The sequence below is a fragment of the Erythranthe guttata genome, chromosome 6, assembly GCF_056151865.1.
Source record: "Erythranthe guttata isolate IM_541 chromosome 6, IM_541, whole genome shotgun sequence".
In the NCBI taxonomy this organism is placed as follows: domain Eukaryota; kingdom Viridiplantae; phylum Streptophyta; class Magnoliopsida; order Lamiales; family Phrymaceae; genus Erythranthe; species Erythranthe guttata.
Genome location: NC_142538.1, coordinates 9,898,144 through 9,916,001, shown reverse-complemented (window position 1 = coordinate 9,916,001; position 17,858 = coordinate 9,898,144). Strand labels below are relative to the sequence as shown.

Sequence of the window (17,858 nt, the reverse complement as noted above, 5' to 3'; positions counted from 1 at the left end):
TTGCTGATCAGCTTCTTACACATTTCTTCCTCATCACTAACTGCTTCATTACTGGATTGTGCTGCATTCAAAGAGATAGAGTTTAAACATGTATAATGATCAGTATTAAACTCTGAAATTTCAGTTACTGAAAGTGTTTCAGAAAGTGTTGCAGCATCCAGAGGAACTCCTTGTGATTCTGTTTCAGAGGCACTTCCAGTGAGATATCTGACAGAAAGAGCTTGTTTAGAGGATTTCTGTTCCTCTGTCTGTTCAGGTTGCTCTTCCTCCTCATCACTGACTGCACAAATCAGACTCATTCCTCTTCTTCTCAAGGTATTTGCACATTCATTAGCATAATGTCCAAATCCTGAACATGCCCTGCATTTAATATGATCCAAGTTAGGTGGTTCAGAATTTGAACGAATAAAAGAAGAATTTTTTGAATTGTTTTGAGAAGATGTTTGAGGAAATGTTCTCTGTGGAATAGATCTGTTCCGGGGCTGAGTTTGTCGATTTTGTGGAGAGCCTTCTGGAAATAACTGTCTGGGCTTGATTCCACTTCGTCTGTACGCCCTATTGAATTTCTGAATTTGAAATGCCACATTGTTGAGACATTCTTCTGCATCATCATCATATTCCAGAGCAACATCTTCCTTTTCTAATTCTGCCTAGAGTGCATTTGAGATAGCCTTTCCTTTCTCCTTTCTTTGATCTTCGAAGTTCATCTTTTGGACTTTAGACTACCAATTAATTCGTCCAGCCGTAGAGATGATGTATCTTTAGCCTCCTCAATAGCAGTAACCGTCATGCTGAACCTTTCTAGAAGAGTTCTCAATACCTTATTCACCAGTGTCTCGTTGCTCAAGGGACCACCTAAGGATTGAAATTCATTAGCCAAATCAATCAACTTCTCATTGTACTGAGAAATTGTTTCAGTTTCCTCCATTCTCAGTCTCTCAAATTTGGAAGAGAGTAATCTGAGCTTGGTTCTTCTGACACTATCTGATCCCTCACAATGTAGCTGAAGAACTTCCCAAGCATCCTTCGCAGAAGTGCATACATAGATTAATTTAAACATTGTTAAATCTACTGAATTGAAAATTGCATTTAACGCCTTTGAATTTTGGTTAGCATTTGCAAGATCATCTGGTGTCCACCGTAATTCTGGAGTTGGGAACACATCCCCGTCCACATCTGTGATAGTTGGTGGCTTCCAACCAGTGAGAATAGATCTCCAGGCTCTCTCATCAATGGCTTTGATGTACGCCCTCATCTTGACTTTCCAGTAGGTGTAGTTTGTGCCATCAAGTACAGGAGGTCGCATAGAAGCAGTCATCTGAGTATCCATCACGAATTCGTTTCTGTAAAAAAATAGGAACAGACACTTAGTATACGTCAAGTGTTGGCTCTTGATGCCAATTGAAAGAATTTATGGTCCCGAATTCGTATTATACAGAGATGTTATCTGAAGTGTTGTGACACTTGAGAAAACATGCAGCGGAAATATAAAGATTAAAAAAACAATGCTCAAAATTAAAAATGTTCAAAAGTAAAGACTTGTGAACTTGCCCTTTACATGACGGAAAAATATATTAAAATCAGTATTCCAAGAATACAAACGGAAGAGGTGCGAAAACTTCTTCCTTATGAATGAATCATTCTCATGATCATTCTTACAATCAAATCTAGATACTAAAAGAAAAATATTAAAAATTCTAGATTTCAAAGAATGTACTCATATGGAGTACGTACAACAGATCCTAGAAACACACTAAAATTCTCGAGATTAAAACTTCAGCACTCTTTTTGTTTCTTCGAAATCTGTAATCTTCTTGAGTCTTGAGTTTGGTATTTATAGACTTGCCAAGCTTCCACTCCTCAGCCCATGATCTGCAAGGCAACCAACCACAAAAGCACTCAAGATAATGGGTTAGTGGGTTAGTTAGGAAGTTAGAATAAAATCCACAATTAGACCCACTAATCACTATTTAGCCCACTAAGTAATAACTAAAATTTAGTTTAAAAGCAAGAGAGTTAAAAACACTTTTGTAAAACTAACAACGTGTTTCAAATAGAGATATTTATGTTTTCCTTGCCTCACGAACACATTGATTTCCCAATAATCCAGGCATTACTCATTTGAGATTGATTTAAAGTGTAAGGTTTTACCTATATTGGACGACCAATTAAATTTCCGAATTAGAAAAGAGTCTTATTCTCAAACGTATGTATTGGAAGTTCTGGAATTGGGATCCACATTGGAGCAACGGTAACTCACTGCGAGGATTAAACAACGGAGACCATCGAAACACTTGCATGATTAAACCTTCAAAGTGGAAGCGTAACTGATGAACTAGTTCCTTTAAGTTTGTTCGTATTTTGATGGAATGTTTTGGGATATCATCGAGATTGAGGCTTGGAGTATCTTCCACCGTGTTGCAGACCTAGAGCCGTCATAGGGAGAATTTATGCCCCCTAGGTTTTCAGCAATTCACAGAGGCGTAACTTCTTTTCCTACGGTCGAAATCTGACAGTGTACCCACCGTCGGAATCATCTTGTCGGTCTCTATCTTTTGGTGGCGTTTTTGCTCGGTTTGGATCTTCAGATTTGTTTCTATGACTTTTTTCCCTACATGAGTAGTTTGACTGCAGTAATTCTTCTTGGAGGTGTAATTTTTTGTTTCGGCAGTAAGAATTTGACAGGTTACCCACTGTTGGATTCCTCTCGACGAGCTCTATCTTTTAATGATGATTTTGTTCGGTATATCTAGGATTTTTTTCACGTGTACGCGTTCGTCACTTTGCTTTAGGGAGTTAAATGTTCCTCATTACAAATTTTGAAATTCTATGTTTTAATTTTTCAAAAAACTTAAGAACATACGAAAATGAGTGATGAGCCCCTACGAAAATAATGGGGTAGACCTCTTGGATCAAAGGACATTGTTCCTATAAAAAAAAAAGAAAAAATCGATGAACCCTCAAAGCAAGTCGTTCCTAGTGAATCCCACGAGTTATTGCAATGAAATATGGGATATAAATGAGATAATCATCGATAATATTTTGCATTCTTGGTTGCACTAGAAATTATGTAGGATGATTATGATAGTGAACGGTGTTCCATAATGGAATGCCGCCAAAGAAATGATTGGCCTAATAGGAGGAAGCAATAAAATCTGAGTTGGCTTCCCTAGAAAAAAACAAAAGTATTCGGGCAAATTGTTCAAACTCCAGATAATGTAAAGCCCGTTGGATATAAATGGGTCTTTGTTCTTAAAAGAAATGAGAACAATGAAATTGTAAGATATAAAGCTAGCCTTGTAGCTCAAGCTTTCTTCCAGCAGTTTAGGATTGATTATGATGAGACGTATTCATCGGTTATGGATACGATCACTTTTCGTTTTCTTATAAATATGGTCGTCCAAGAGGAAATGGACCTGCATCTAATGGATGTTGAATCGACCTATGTATATGGTTCACTTCATTATGATATTTATATGAAAATTCCCGATGGATTTAAAATGCCAAAATCTCGGGCTCCTCGTGAGTTACACTCAATCAAAATACAAAGATCATTGTATGGTTTAAAGCAATTGGGTCACATGTGGTATCATAGATTGAGTTAATACCTTATCAGGGAAGGTTATAAAAAATGATCTCATTTGCCCATGCGATTTTATTAAAAGACCAGAAACCGGATTTGCTATTATAGCGGTGTATGTTGTTGACATGAACTTAATTGGCACTCCTGAAGAGATAGCCAATGCAGCTGAATATCTAAAGAAAGAGTTTTAGGTCAAGGACCTTGGAAAACCAAATTTTTTCTTGATATTGAGCTTGAGCATAAAAATAACGGCCTACTTATACACCAATCTGCATATACTAAAAGATTGCTCAGAAAGTTTAATATGAAAAATTCTAATTCATTTATCACTCCTATGGTTGTGCACGATTTAGATCCTGAAAAGGATCCGTTCTTACCTAAAGAACTTGATGAAGATATACTTGGCCCAGAAGTGCCATATCTCAATGCGATCGGAACGTTAATGTATCTAGCACAACGCACTTGACATGATATGGCTTTTGCGATATGTGCTTGCGCGATACAAGTCTGAGCCAACCCGGAGACAATGAAATGGTGTTAAACATATTTTGTGATATCTCTGGGGGATTGCGGATTTGAGATTATTTTATTCAAAGAATACAACTAACCAAGGGTTAGCTGGTTATGCCGATACGGAATATAGATATGATCCGCGCAAAGCTCGCTCACAAATTGGATACTTGTTTTGTTATAATGGTGCAGGTATATCTTGGCGATCTACCAAACAGACATTGATGGCCACTTCCTCAAATAATTCAGAAATAATTACTTTTTATGAGGCAGACAGAAAATGTGTTTGATTAAGATCGGTTATATCACATATACAAAATTCCTGCCAATTGAATTCAGTTACAGACTTGCCCACTGTTAATTTTTGGTTCAATTTTACCCCACAATTAATGACAGGTTAATGAACTAATAATAAAAAGAGAGCTTAAAAGCCACAAAATAGTTAATTTTGTCAAATATGAATTATTTTACATAAAATTAAGAGTATTTATTAACTTTCTTACTGAATGTGTTTTAACATTAAACGATATTTATTTTAAAATGGAAGGAGTAAATAAGAGTCGAGCTAATGGGGGTTATTCTATAACATAAAAAGAATATTCCTTAAATTGTTAATCCTAATTTACAGCCAATTAGTGGTCCACGTGGAGGAAAGTGTGATGACGTAGGGGCATATAACAATCCATTATTATTATACATACGATACGATACGTGTATATTGGATTTCATTTTCCCAACCCACAATTTCTTTCTTGCACTTACTTTAGTTTCGGTCGGCAGTTTATTTTATTTTCTCACCAAAAAATTCTCCATTTTCTAATTTTTCTTCTTCCCTTGCCGTCTAACCTTGGATTTCCTCTTATCCCTTATCAAAATTCTTCTCGAAATCACTGGGATTCTTGGTTGGTTGGTGTTGATTTTTATTTCAATTTCTTCTTTTTTAATAATTAATTTGTGTGGTGTGGTGTGGAGGAAAAAAGAAAAGGGAGATATGGGGAGAGTGTTTACGGTGAGTCTTGAAGGAAAGATCTACAGTTGCAAGTACTGTGCTACTCATCTTGCCCTCAGTGAAGACATCGTCTCCAAGGTTTTCCTTTTTTCCTTTTTCTTCTCTTTCAATTTAATCCGAATAAACAAATTCACTTTTTTTTTTTATTTAATTAATTTATTGTTTCTTGGTTCTTTGATCTTAATTTTTGTTTTGCATAATTAAATTGGAGCTGTTCAGAATGATCTGTTTCTTTGGTTGGTAGTTGACTTTTTCTCTATTGAGGATCTTTTGATGTGTTGTTGGAGTAATTTGATCTTGATTTTCTCATGCATCCTTAACAATGTGTTGTTGTGCTAGTTTTTCGCTTTCCATTTATGACGAGGATTCAATCTTTTATCCGTCGTTCGTTTAATATTTTACAGTAATGCATACCACTTTTTGTAGCTTATACTTGGGAATTTCCGTGACTTTTCGAGGTTGAATCTCGAATGTGTTACTATTGCTTCTGAAAATGATAAGGAACGTCAAATTGGATTCGAATTGCAAAATAACTGTTTGAGTTCGTAGAAAACCCTTATTTTCCCATAATTTCTTTCGATATTTCCACCAATGCCCATTAATAACTCTTCTCTGAATCAAACAGTTATCTTGCAATTCGAATCCAATTTGACAATGAGAGTTTAATAATTGCATTAAGGTCCTTTGGTCGTCGGACTAATTGAATTTGGTTGTTGGTTTGTTTGGGTTCAGTCGTTTCAGTGCAGGCATGGGAAGGCTTATCTCTTCAATAAGGTGTAAGTTTTTCTTGATTTTGTGCAGCTGATTCTCATCACTTCTTTTTACCACTTTCTCAAGGCATGACTTCACTTCATCTATCATGTGTCTAAATAGGTTTGTCGTCAACACTTTTCTTTCTGTTTTCTTCTGCCACTTTTATTTTTTTCGTTTTTTGGTTGCACTTTCTTTCTATTAAGCTGTAATGTAGAGTCAGATATAAGTTTTCTTGAATTTTCCAATGTTCGATTAATGGGTGGGGTACTACTAACTGTTGTAAGAATGATGATATATCTACTAATTTAATATATATGTAGAGCAATTGCCTCTTTGAAATGGGGATTGATCATTGGTAACAAGCACTTATAGCCAATGAGAAGGGAGAAAAGAAAAAAAAAACGAGAGTGCGCAAATAAGAAAGCTTTGTATTCCAAAGGAAATTAGAAAATCCATTCGGAAACACAATATGATTACGGCATTCATCTTGAATTCCTTGTTTTTGTTTTTCCTATTTGGTGACACAGAGTAAATGTGACTCTTGGTGAAAAGGAAGAGAGGATGATGATGACTGGATCTCACGTAGTCGCAGATATCTTCTGCGTCAAATGTGGTTCAAATGTTGGATGGAAATACGTAAGCTCCTTTAATGTATTCAAAGAAAAATCGAGTAGCAATTATTTATATGTTTTGACATCCTTGGTCATAACAAATATTATGATCATGTTCAGGAAACTGCTAATGAGAAGAATCAAAAGTACAAGGAAGGCAAATCCGTGCTCGAGCGGTCTGTCTGTGTCTGAATTTTCAAACTATAAAAAAAAAAAAGAATTAGTTCGAAGGCATATGGTTTCGCGATTTTTTGAGATAGCCGTGTTTCCGTTTTTAACAGGTTTAAGATTTCAGGCCCCGACGGAAGTAACTATTGGGTCAGCCATGGGGCCCACGTTGGAGGAAGTGATGCCGATGATACTTAGCTTCACTCATTTCTTAACATCATTATCTATTGATTCTCGTCTCCCATTTAATTGTACATTCTTAATTCTCATCCTTCTTTCAAATGCTTCTTCAACTGCTGGATTCGTGACACTGTTTTTATTTTAATGGACGCATGATCTACTATTGAATCGTTAATGCAATATCAGAAATTAAAGCTGCTGTAAATTCTTTGTAAATGAGTTGGATTCTAACGAGTTCTATTCGAGTCGTCAAACACTGATTGAGCTTACGTGGCTTGCTGTCTTATATGTGTTTGATACTTCCTTTCTATTTGAGCTCAAGCACAATACAAGTTTCATATCTTATGGAATGCGAAGAAAAAAAATGTGTAAATAAGCTGAGCTGCGAACGAGTTTTTAACAATTGAGTCGGATAATAAACCACTTCATTCATTTAATTTCTGACTAAGATGGCTGCAGCCTTGTTCTCCACACATTGGGTTAAATTTCTATTACAATATGGTATTGCCTTTTGCACTGGTTTTCCTGATTACATGTTAAGGGCATGTTTACTTTGTCATATTATATGGGAGCCCAACATCAAAACTTAGGTCTAGTGGTATTAATAATTGATCATAAGAGACGACACATTTCACCAAAGAGGTAATATATAAAAAATAAATAGTAGAAATTCATGGAGTTGTCGTTCTAATTCAAAATTTCATTGAAACTCTAATCATTGAAGTGCAAGTGATTTTGCAAGAGTGAAAAAGTTAGTTTGAATTTTAGGGGGACACTAAGAAAATACTGCATATAAATAACTCACTTATTAGTCTATCCCTGAGTTGCAATGAGCGTCTCCGATCAATACAATGGGACGTTTTTGCATTTTTCTTGATTCGTAATGGGAACATGTTTAAAAGGTAATTTTAGAGTCATTAATCACTCTGGTTGAATGAGGACGCCTAAGAATTCATTAAGGGGGCTAACGGTTGAGCGGATATTAAGACTCTCATGTATTTTGAAACTAAGAGAAATGAAAATGCAAAAGCAAATGAAAAGAAAGAATCTGAATAATCTATGTATATAATTGGTTCTGATGGAAATAATTTTGTGGAATTTTTTTTTTACTTGAGGAGAAAAAAGAGATAAGGAGATAAGAGGAAGGGGAGGAGAGAGAAAACGGGCGAATAGAGTGGAGATTTATTGATAACAGACACAAGATCGAAAACATGGTCTTGGGAATGAAGAACGATGTTCAAATTTTACTTGAGGTGTTCCCCACTTTTTTTTTGAGAAAAACCCATTTTCCCTCTTTGAATTCATCTTTTTCCCATTTTTGCTCTAAAATACTTTATCTAATATTTTACATTCCCACCAAACATAAAAATCAATTACCTAATATTATCCCTCTTTTACTTACTATTTTCCACCAAAATCTTGTAGCATTTCGTGTTGTTTTACATGAAATGCCACGAAAAAAATGATGCATTTCGTGTAGGATTACACGAAATGCAACAAAGCAAATGGTGTAGTCCTACATGAAATCTCTAAGAAAAAAATCATTTATTTTAACATTTAATACAATTATCTTTTATGCAACATCAAGAATCTCATGATTACAGTCAGTTCTTTCAACGTAATGCAGTTTTTCATAGTAGGGAGGCATTAATTATGTGGAGGAAAGAACTACAATGAGTCATCGTCGTCATTTTGTATTCAATCAAGAAGGGAGAATATTCAATATTTAAAGTGTCCAAGGTATCAACATGGACGACGTAAGAAACATCATTGCCCGTTCAAGTTAATTGCCAAGAAGTCCAAAGATGATGAATTATGGCGACTAAGTGTTAGTGATGGCAATCATAACCATCACCCGCTCATTATGTAGATTATGAAATGTTGTATTTTGCATTTTAATGTAATTCTATTTCTTATTTTAATATCAATGAAAATCATAATAAATTGTATTTTCGTTCTTTTTAATGTGTAACTTCAAATGTAGTAGTTTGTAATTTAAATTTAATTTGATTTCGTGTTTTAATTTCAGTGACAACCGTACTAAATTGTATTCGTTCTTTTTGTAACAAATGTTTAAAATTTACTATATTTCATGTATGATTGCTATTAAGGTTATTAAAATCGTACGATTTATGATTCAAACTGTACTATTATATTCGATTTGAGCCCTCCTCGTTTAAAATCCTATGTTTTCATACGAATTAGGATTCGGTTTATATATATATATATATATATATATATATATATATATATATATATATATATATACATACATTGAGAATAAAATTAAATTATGCTAAAATATTAGGTTTTGACTACAAAAGCACAAATTAGATACGATGATTCCTTGTAGTACAATAATACGTTTACATTTTATCATGAAAGAAACACTATGTGGTGCTTCTTTACACAAAATACTTCCATTCATTTCGTGTTAGGGAATACGAAATTCTCATGCACAAACCATGGATCGAAAAGGATTTGAGGGAATTGTGAGTTTTTTTCTTCAAAAATTGTAAATGAAATGAAGTCGCACTGCAAGTAGTAAAACCCGAAATCAAGTTTAATAAATTAAGTATCCAGATTTCTTGACCCAAAATCTATGTATCTTATTAATAAAGGTAAGATTGCTCCTGGTAAACCCTAGAAATGTTTTTCCGCTCATTTGATAGTTATAATTGTCATTTATTTAATTAATTTTATTATTTTATTATATTTAATATAATCAAGTTTAATAAATCCGTTAAGTATCCTGATTTTTTGCTCAAATCTACGTATCTTTTCTCACTAAAACTGTCATTTTCCTTAATATTAATTTTATGGGAAAATTATTTTTTTTTAAGAAAAACATAAGGTTTTTATTTTATTACTAAAAGTAAAGTTGCTCCTGATAAACTTTTGAGATTTAATGGCATCATTGAGTTACAGTAAATTTATTAAGGCATGTTATGGGTGATAAAGAAGATTCGCCAAACTTCTACATTAACTGAGATAAGATAAATATACAACCATATTACATCAAAAACATAAAATTAAATTAATAAATATGGCAAAAAAGTTTATGGATGGGGGATTATCATCAATGCATATAACCAAACATCAAAATGAATTAAAACTTCAAGTTTGTCGTTTAAATTGAACTTTATTTTGTATTAATTTTACTTCAATTCCGTGTATTGCATGGGCCAAAAATTTAATATAATGTAAAATAAGTGAATATTTGTAATATTAAATTAAAAATAATAAATTAAATCATTTTATTGTCTATTCAAAAATATAATCATGTAAAGAACTTCAAAATTATAAATGGACAGTGTAAACTACGTATAAACTACAAATTTCGCTTTGGAATTTCCTATTGTAAAAACTAGTAACTCACCATTGCGATGCAATTAAAATCAATTAATGTAGAAAAGTAACGAAGAAAAAATATGTTGAGAATGTAAAGAATACAATTGAACAAAAAAATAATAAAAAAAATCGTATATTAATTTATCAATAAAACATAAACATAAAACATAAATTGACAATGTTCTAAACACCATCAACGTTGAAATGTAGCAAATAACTCCAAGACTGAAATGAAAGTAATGCACCAGTCTTACACATGAATTTGAATATGGTTAAAGAAAACCACGAAAGTGCAATCAGATATTCGACACTCCATTCATGATAGTTTCTTAAAATTTTTTATGGTCAGGTGTCATCGATGATAAGAACTTTTCAAGTTCAGCATGCATTTCAGAGACGTCATAATCCACTTCATCAAGTATTAACCTATTCTCTGTGTCGTCTAGCGTTGACGTTTTCGGTACATGCATAGATGCATAATTACGTAAACTCTTACCATTGCTCTGCAGTATTTCTCAATCTCAATGATGGCATAATTCTTCAAGCTATCTTCCGATAAGGTTAACGTTGTACAAATTATAAATAATGCTATGTAATACCATGAATGTGAATTATTTAAACATACAAATAATAATTATATCGTTCCGACAATCAACGTGTATGAATTATTGTTTTTCAATTAGATATATACTTGGATTATTATGATGCTTTTGGTGTCTGTAAATTATGTTAGCAGATAACTCCTACCAATATTTTTCCCATACATACTCAGGCCTTCTCAAATTATCCGCCAATAAAAGAATAGCGAACAGTAATCTTGTGCAGTCTGCGCTCGGCCATCTGCTTACTTCCTTTATACCGTTAATGTACTCGCTGTCATACTGCAACAAACCCAATACGTAGCATGCGCCCCTAAAGTTATCGTAGACCTTCATATTCACAGTTCCTGAGTTCTTCATAGCTACTGTAACCAACTTGAATAAAGCAATAACCTTAGATAGTAGTCTTCTCATAAATTTGTGCAATCATAATGTCCATCGCTGCAAAATAATAACGAAAGTTAAAGTGATAAATATGTAAAGGATACATAAAATATTACTAAGCAATATTACAATGGTTGATAAAATACATTTAGGATAAAATGCGAATTGAATTATAAGTAGTAAAAGGATTACTATAGAAAAAAATAGATAATTATTAAACACTGGCCCTATGGGATCTATTTTTTGACATAATTTAAATTGTTACATTGATACTAAATCTGCAAAACATAAATAAAAGAAATATTGTTACAACTATATGCCCTGAAATTAAAATATAAAATTAACAGATTCGTCAGGTTAACAACATCGACAAGATACAGTAAAACATAGACATTGCGAACATGAAAATATCATTTTTGAAAATAAATACAATAACGATTTAAATAAGATATTAAGTATTTTCTACTTATATAGAACGCTCTTCAATAAAAAAAACATCAACAAATGACATGGGTTACTTATGCATCACGGTCGGATTCTCCTGTCAATATTGATTTTGACAACCCTTTGTAAACTGAATCGCTTAAATCCTCCTGAAATCATGAACTAATGAACGTATACATTAATTGTCATGGTTTATGTCTAAAACGAATGAAATGGCCGAGTTAAAAAATGAATATAAAAAATCATAAACGCGAAACCCAAAGAACACCATTAACCAAAAGAAAATAAAAAATTGTTACATATACACATACATTTTAACGAATAACACAATAAATTAAAAAAAAATTAAAAACATATAACGTGGTCCGAATGAACACATCGAAAAAGTAAGAAATGTTATGCAAAATAGAAAGACGAGAAAAAAAAAATTAGGATGACCCTTGGTCTGGTGTGATTATAACAAAAGGTTGGCAAGAAGAATGAGATAAATAGGTTAAAGTTGATGGTTTATATATTTAAGTTTCACACTCTAAATAAGTTGATAAAATCAAATGAAGGAAATTATAATTAATTGAATTAGTTGGTGGAAATAAATCATGAAATTAAGGTAATTAATAATGGAATTATTTAGTCCTACATTATGTAGATTTTTTTTCCCAACTGATTTAGCATAGTATAAACCGCATTCTTGTGATATTGATATCCCACGATTATAGAAGTGATTTGTAAAAGGAAATGTTTTTCTGTGTAATTCATTTCTAATAAATATTGATTGCATCTTCATACAATCTGTATAATATAATTATAGGCGGCAATTACTATATGCAAATCGAAATTTATAGATGAAAATAATCTCCATACAATCTATATAATATTGATTTGTAATAGATATTGATTGATATTTGACATAAAAATGAAGAAAATATTACAGCATACATAAATGGACGTTTCCATGGATCAAATCACACATGTGCAATAAAACCGGAAAATGATTTGCAATAAATAAATATGTTTAATTATGTTAATATGCTAGAATTACTCAACTATACATAATTATATTACCAAAAAAAGATTACATAATTCCGGAAGATTGCAATCTAATCAACTAAATTATCATACATTAAATAATAATTCAAAAAACAAATTGTATTTCAGATTTAAAATGAAAAGTCTGTAAATGAAAAGACACATGTCAATATAAAAATTCGCCGAATGTCATTCTTATAGGTCATTAGTATGGAGAGGGAACTTAAATTTATATATATATATAACTCATAGACCCCCCTGTGTTATTTCTCGGAAGCAGAAAACCCCCCGGGAAAAAAAAATTAGCATATAACCCCCTCTGTTGTGTTTTAGTCTGCCCACCGTCCCTTTGTGTGCACTGGCTCGTTGACTTACTTGAAATGACAGAATTGCCCTTAATAAAAAATCAAGCAAAAAAGACCCCAATACCCAAAATACGTATCCTAATATTTTCCCCCAAATCGTATCTCAGGTTTTGCTTATCCAAATTATAGCCACACCATCAACTCTCAAAAACAAAACTATCTCACATCTCCGAACTGAAATTCGAAGCCCTAAAAAGAAATCGAAGCCCTAATTTTGAAATTGCATCTCTGAATCCCGAAGCCCGCATAACCAGAAGAAAGGAATGTAAGCGCTAGAAGAATTCTCGCCTATATATTAAAGAGGTTGGATTTTGATTTCCGAGTTTTTGCTGTTTTTAAGGCATGTTGAATCTCTGTTCATATGTTTGAAGATTCGTGGTAGTGGTCCATACATTGTCTGCTTTTTTTGGGATGTGTGGGTTGTGTTCCAATTTTTATTTATTTATTGATTTTTTTGTGTAAAACATGTGCTTGTCTGGAACTTCAGGGAACATGTGGGGCTTCTACACCATTTCTTTAATCAAGTGGATTCATTGTAGAATTTATGTTTTCTAGTGTTTGTATTAAACTGTTTAAAGCAGTGAACATGTGGTTAATTTTTTTTTGTGTCTTTAACTGTGAACTCAGTAATGTATTTAAGTCTTATATAGTAATGTATTTAACATGTGGTTCAATTTTAACTGTTGAACATCAGTAATGTTGAAGATCAAGAAGCCGAAGAACCAAGTGTTGGAAATCAAGCAGCTCCAAAACCAACTGTTGAACATCAAGAAGCTGCAGAACCAACTGTTGAAAATCAAGCAGATGAAGAAGCATGCAAATGTTGAAAATCAAGCAGATGAAGAAGCAAATGTTGATTCTGAGGATGATGATTCTGCAGATGATGACTACCTGCAGCCTGAAGATGCTACTTCAGATGAAAATGATGTACATTCAGATGTTCCAAGTGAGGAGTTAGATGATATTGAGGGCTCCTCTGATGATGATATCTTTGTGGATAGACAGTTCACTAAGCAAGACCTATTGAGGAAGTTAAGAAGAATGGGGAAGAATGCTAGGAGACCAAGTAAAAGACTGCATAAATGTCGAATTGACCAATCTGAATCCCAGTGGTACAGTGAAGCTGAAGATGATGATGTTGTTGATAACTTGGATGGTTGCAACAAATCTAAATGTCCAACATTCACTGAAGGGCAAAATATGAAGAACAGAGAGTTTGAAGTTTTGATGGAGTTTGGAAATATTGGTCTTTTCAGACAAGCCCTAACAGATTGGTTAGTCAGAAATGGTTATGAATTAGAATATGTGAAAAATGAAAGGAAAAGGGTGACAACAGAATGCAAAACTGAAGGCTGTAATTGGAGGATCCATGCTTCTGTTGTGCAGGGTGGTCCAACATTTCAGGTACTACTGTGTTTCAAACTTATAATAAGTATTTTCTTATTGCTTTTACTTTTGGCATTATGGTGTTAATGTTTCTTTCATTGCAGATCAAGAGCATAACTGGAGAGCACACATGTTCAAAAAAGAGAGTTAACAAGCATGCATCTTCAAAATACATTGGACAGAGAATGGAACAAGCCATTAAAGACAATCCAGATGTCACTATTACCAATCTTGGCAATTCTGTGATGAGGAAGGTGGGTATAGAAGCTGGCTATTGGAAGACTTTGAGGGCAAAAAATGCTGCAATCAATAAAATTAGAGGGCTGGATGCTGAAGAATACACTCAACTCTGGGATTACTGTGAGACTGTAAGAAACAAGAATCCAGGAGCTAAGTTACTGCTCAGAAATGTGTTATATTCAGACCCCCCTGTGTTTGAGAGGATGTACTTCAGCCTTCCTGCAATGAGAATGGGATTTCTATCAGGGTGTAGGCCATTAATTGGGCTTGATGGATGTTTTCTTAAAACAGTTCATGGTGGGCAGCTGTTGTGTGCTATTGGGAGAGATGGGAATGACAACTTGTTTCCAATTGCCTTGGCTGTGGTTCCAGTGGAGAACAGAGAAGCTTGGACCTGGTTCTTGGGAGAGCTGCTTGATGAAATTGGAGGTGTTCAAGAAAGGAAGTGGACCTTCATTTCTGATAGGCAAAAAGGTCTTCTTGAAGCAATAAAGGACCTTGCCCCTGGATGTGCTCACAGATTTTGTGTGAGACACATTTATCAGAATTTCAAGCAAAAGTGGCCATCCTTGGAATTAAAAGCAATGCTGTGGAGAGCTGCTTCAACAGGGAACAAGAATGAGTTTGAAGCAAAGATGGTTGAGATAAGGAGATTGGATAAAGATGCAGCAGAGTACTTGAGAAAGATACCAGCTGAACATTGGGCCAGATCTTATTTTTCTACAAAATGCAGGTCTGATGTACTGGTCAACAATCTGTGTGAGTCCTTCAACAACTACATACTTGAAGCTAGGGAGAAGCCCATCATTAGTATGTTTGAATGGATAAGAACCAGATTGACAACTAGAATTCAGACAAAAAAGGCTGGTATGGAGAAGTATGCAGGAACTATCTGCCCTAATATCTTGAGGAAGATCAATAAGTCCCAGCAACTTGCAAGAAACTGTTATCCAAGGTGGTGTGGAAATGAGGAGTTTGAGGTGGATGCAAATGGTGTGAGATATGTGGTGGACTTAGCTAAAAGAGAGTGTACATGTTGCATATTTCAATTAAATGGATATCCATGTCCTCATGCCTGGTCTTGCATTGCAGAAAGAAGATACAAAGTTGAGGATTTTGTGGACACATGTTATAGGAAGGAAAATTACTTGAAAGTGTATTCCTATATGATACATACAGTCCCTGGACCCAGAGATTACTTGAAGACCACTTATGAGCCACTTCAGGCTCCAAAATACCAGAAAAAAAAGGGAGACCAACCAGATTAAGAAGGAAAGCTCCAGATGAGATTCATAGGACCTCATACAGGAAGGGTTTGACACACACCTGTCAAAATTGCTTACAAAGAGGTCATAATAAGGGAACCTGCAAAAATCCTACAAATCCAAGGTCCAAACTTTATAAGGTAAATGTACATATCATTGATTTCCTTATTCAGTTCATTGATTTCCTTATTCGGAATAATACAAGTGCCAATATGGTTGTTTTATTGTACTAGGGAAACTCACCAAGTGAAGAAGTGCAAACCTCTCAAAGTGCCCCTCCAAGTTCTAGACAAGAACCAGTTACTCCACATCCAACTGGACCTTCATCTGCTGCAAATGCTCCTCAGGATCCCTTCCACCCTATCCAAGTGGTCCTCCTTCTGGTCCTTTAGGATCTGTTCCAGTACCTGGCAGTGGTCCTCATTCTGTACCTCCAAGAACTGATCCAGCACATGCTTCTGCCCCTCCAGGAAGGGTTAGTCTTTCTTTTATTCTTTCCATTGTTTGAACTGGTCATATTGCCTAGTATTTGTAACTGTTTAATTGCAATTGTAGATATACCAAGGAAGAAGAAATGAGGCTTTAATAGGAAGAACCAAAAAATTCAAGAAACCAAGGCCAACAAATCAAGCACAAGCAACTGTTCCACCCCCAAGTCAAGCACAAGCAACTGTTCCACCTCCTACTGCAAAAACTGTTCCACCATCTACTTCAAATGCAACTTTTCAAGCTGGAAATTCAAGTCAAATTCATGTGCGCAAAAGAAAGCCTCAAATAGCAGAAGTCCTTCAGAATATTAGGAATGCTTCTAAGAAGAAGAGGCATTGGAAGCCTTGATCTGTTGTAAAATTCTTTTGGATGTCTTTTGAAAGTTGAATGTTTTTTGAATCTGTAAAAGTCCTTTTGAATTGGTGATCTTTTGATAAACTTGTGATATAACTCTAGATGGTCTTTTGATAAACTTGTAACACCCTTTTGCTGGTCTTTGTATGACCTTTTGACTTTTTTCTGTTGATGAATTTGTCAGTAGATGAAATTGTATGTTGGTTTGTTATTGTTGATTTCATTGGATTGTTGTTAATTAATTGTTACAGGGAGAAACATGTAAACAGGGAGGAATTTACTACATACTTATAACACAGGGGGGTTTATGCTAATTGTTTACAACACAGGGTTTCTTTTGCTTATTTATAATTATACATGGGGGTCCATGCTAATTAGTAAGTACAAATTCTGGGAATACAACAACCAAAACCAAAAGAACTGCAACATCACAAATTCGTAATAATACTTGAATAGATAACATCAAATTGTCATTACAACATCTCAAACTCCAAATAATACTTGAATAAGTAACATCAAATTGTCATTACAACATCTCAAATTCCTAATGATACTAGAGTAAATAACATCAAATTGTCAATATTACACTGATAGTAACAACTTGAACAACTAATACTACATTACAACTTATCAAAACAGGGTCATTCATAACAGCTTCAAATCTTCAGTAGCAGCACCAAAACAATTACAAACAATGCTACGCATATAGCCCATGAAATTTGCAACATAAATCAATCATTTTTTTCAGTATCATTTTTTTCAGTAGAAGCTTGTGGAATAATTTCGTCGGCTTCATCAAAATCATTGGGCAACGGTTGTTCCCAACTAGGATTTTCCCAGCTTGGATATTGTACGGCTCGAATTGGCTCACCCATTGAAAAAATGTGCAACGACGAAAAACACAAGAATAATACAACCTTCCCCTTGATGGCTTCATTACAGCTTCAACCACCCTTGTACATGATTTCATGTGGCATCTACAAAATGGATTAGACGGATACCTCAGATCTAAGTGTGGCTGCCTATTCTGTGGCTCGCTTCTCCTCCTTGTCCCGCTGCTTGAGGTTTGAGATGACATTTTGTAGAAGAACTTTTTGCGAATTGGGGGAATTTCGAACCCAATTGAAGAGAAGAAGAAATT

At 34.2% G+C, this 17,858-nt stretch overlaps 2 protein-coding genes across 2 annotated transcripts; both read left to right on the top strand.

The window, feature by feature from the left end:
- Window positions 1–4,797: 4,797 nt before the first annotated feature.
- Window positions 4,798–7,083, top strand: LOC105974881 (protein yippee-like). Its single transcript, XM_088819830.1, has 5 exons — window positions 4,798–5,180; window positions 5,835–5,878; window positions 6,383–6,491; window positions 6,587–6,642; window positions 6,748–7,083. Exons 1-5 carry the CDS (start codon window positions 5,085–5,087, stop codon window positions 6,830–6,832), a joined length of 390 nt encoding a protein of 129 aa, XP_088675956.1. The 5' UTR covers window positions 4,798–5,084; the 3' UTR covers window positions 6,833–7,083.
- A 6,596-nt stretch (window positions 7,084–13,679) lies between these two features.
- On the top strand, window positions 13,680–16,225 carry LOC148770121 (uncharacterized). Its single transcript, XM_088818995.1, has 3 exons — window positions 13,680–14,387; window positions 14,474–16,014; window positions 16,108–16,225. Exons 1-2 carry the CDS (start codon window positions 13,680–13,682, stop codon window positions 15,875–15,877), a joined length of 2,112 nt encoding a protein of 703 aa, XP_088675121.1. The 3' UTR covers window positions 15,878–16,014; window positions 16,108–16,225.
- Window positions 16,226–17,858: the final 1,633 nt, after the last annotated feature.

Bases quoted from the DNA above. Each gene is read 5' to 3' on its own strand.
- LOC105974881 (XM_088819830.1), top strand. From the start codon at position 5,085: ATGGGGAGAGTGTTTACGGTGAGTCTTGAAGGAAAGATCTACAGTTGC. The intron at 5,879-6,382 runs GTAAGTTTTTCT...TTGGTGACACAG, and splicing joins GCTTATCTCTTCAATAAGGT to AGTAAATGTGACTCTTGGTG. The intron at 6,643-6,747 runs GTCTGTCTGTGT...CGTTTTTAACAG, and splicing joins GGCAAATCCGTGCTCGAGCG to GTTTAAGATTTCAGGCCCCG.
- LOC148770121 (XM_088818995.1), top strand. From the start codon at position 13,680: ATGTTGAAGATCAAGAAGCCGAAGAACCAAGTGTTGGAAATCAAGCAG. The intron at 14,388-14,473 runs GTACTACTGTGT...CTTTCATTGCAG, and splicing joins AGGGTGGTCCAACATTTCAG to ATCAAGAGCATAACTGGAGA.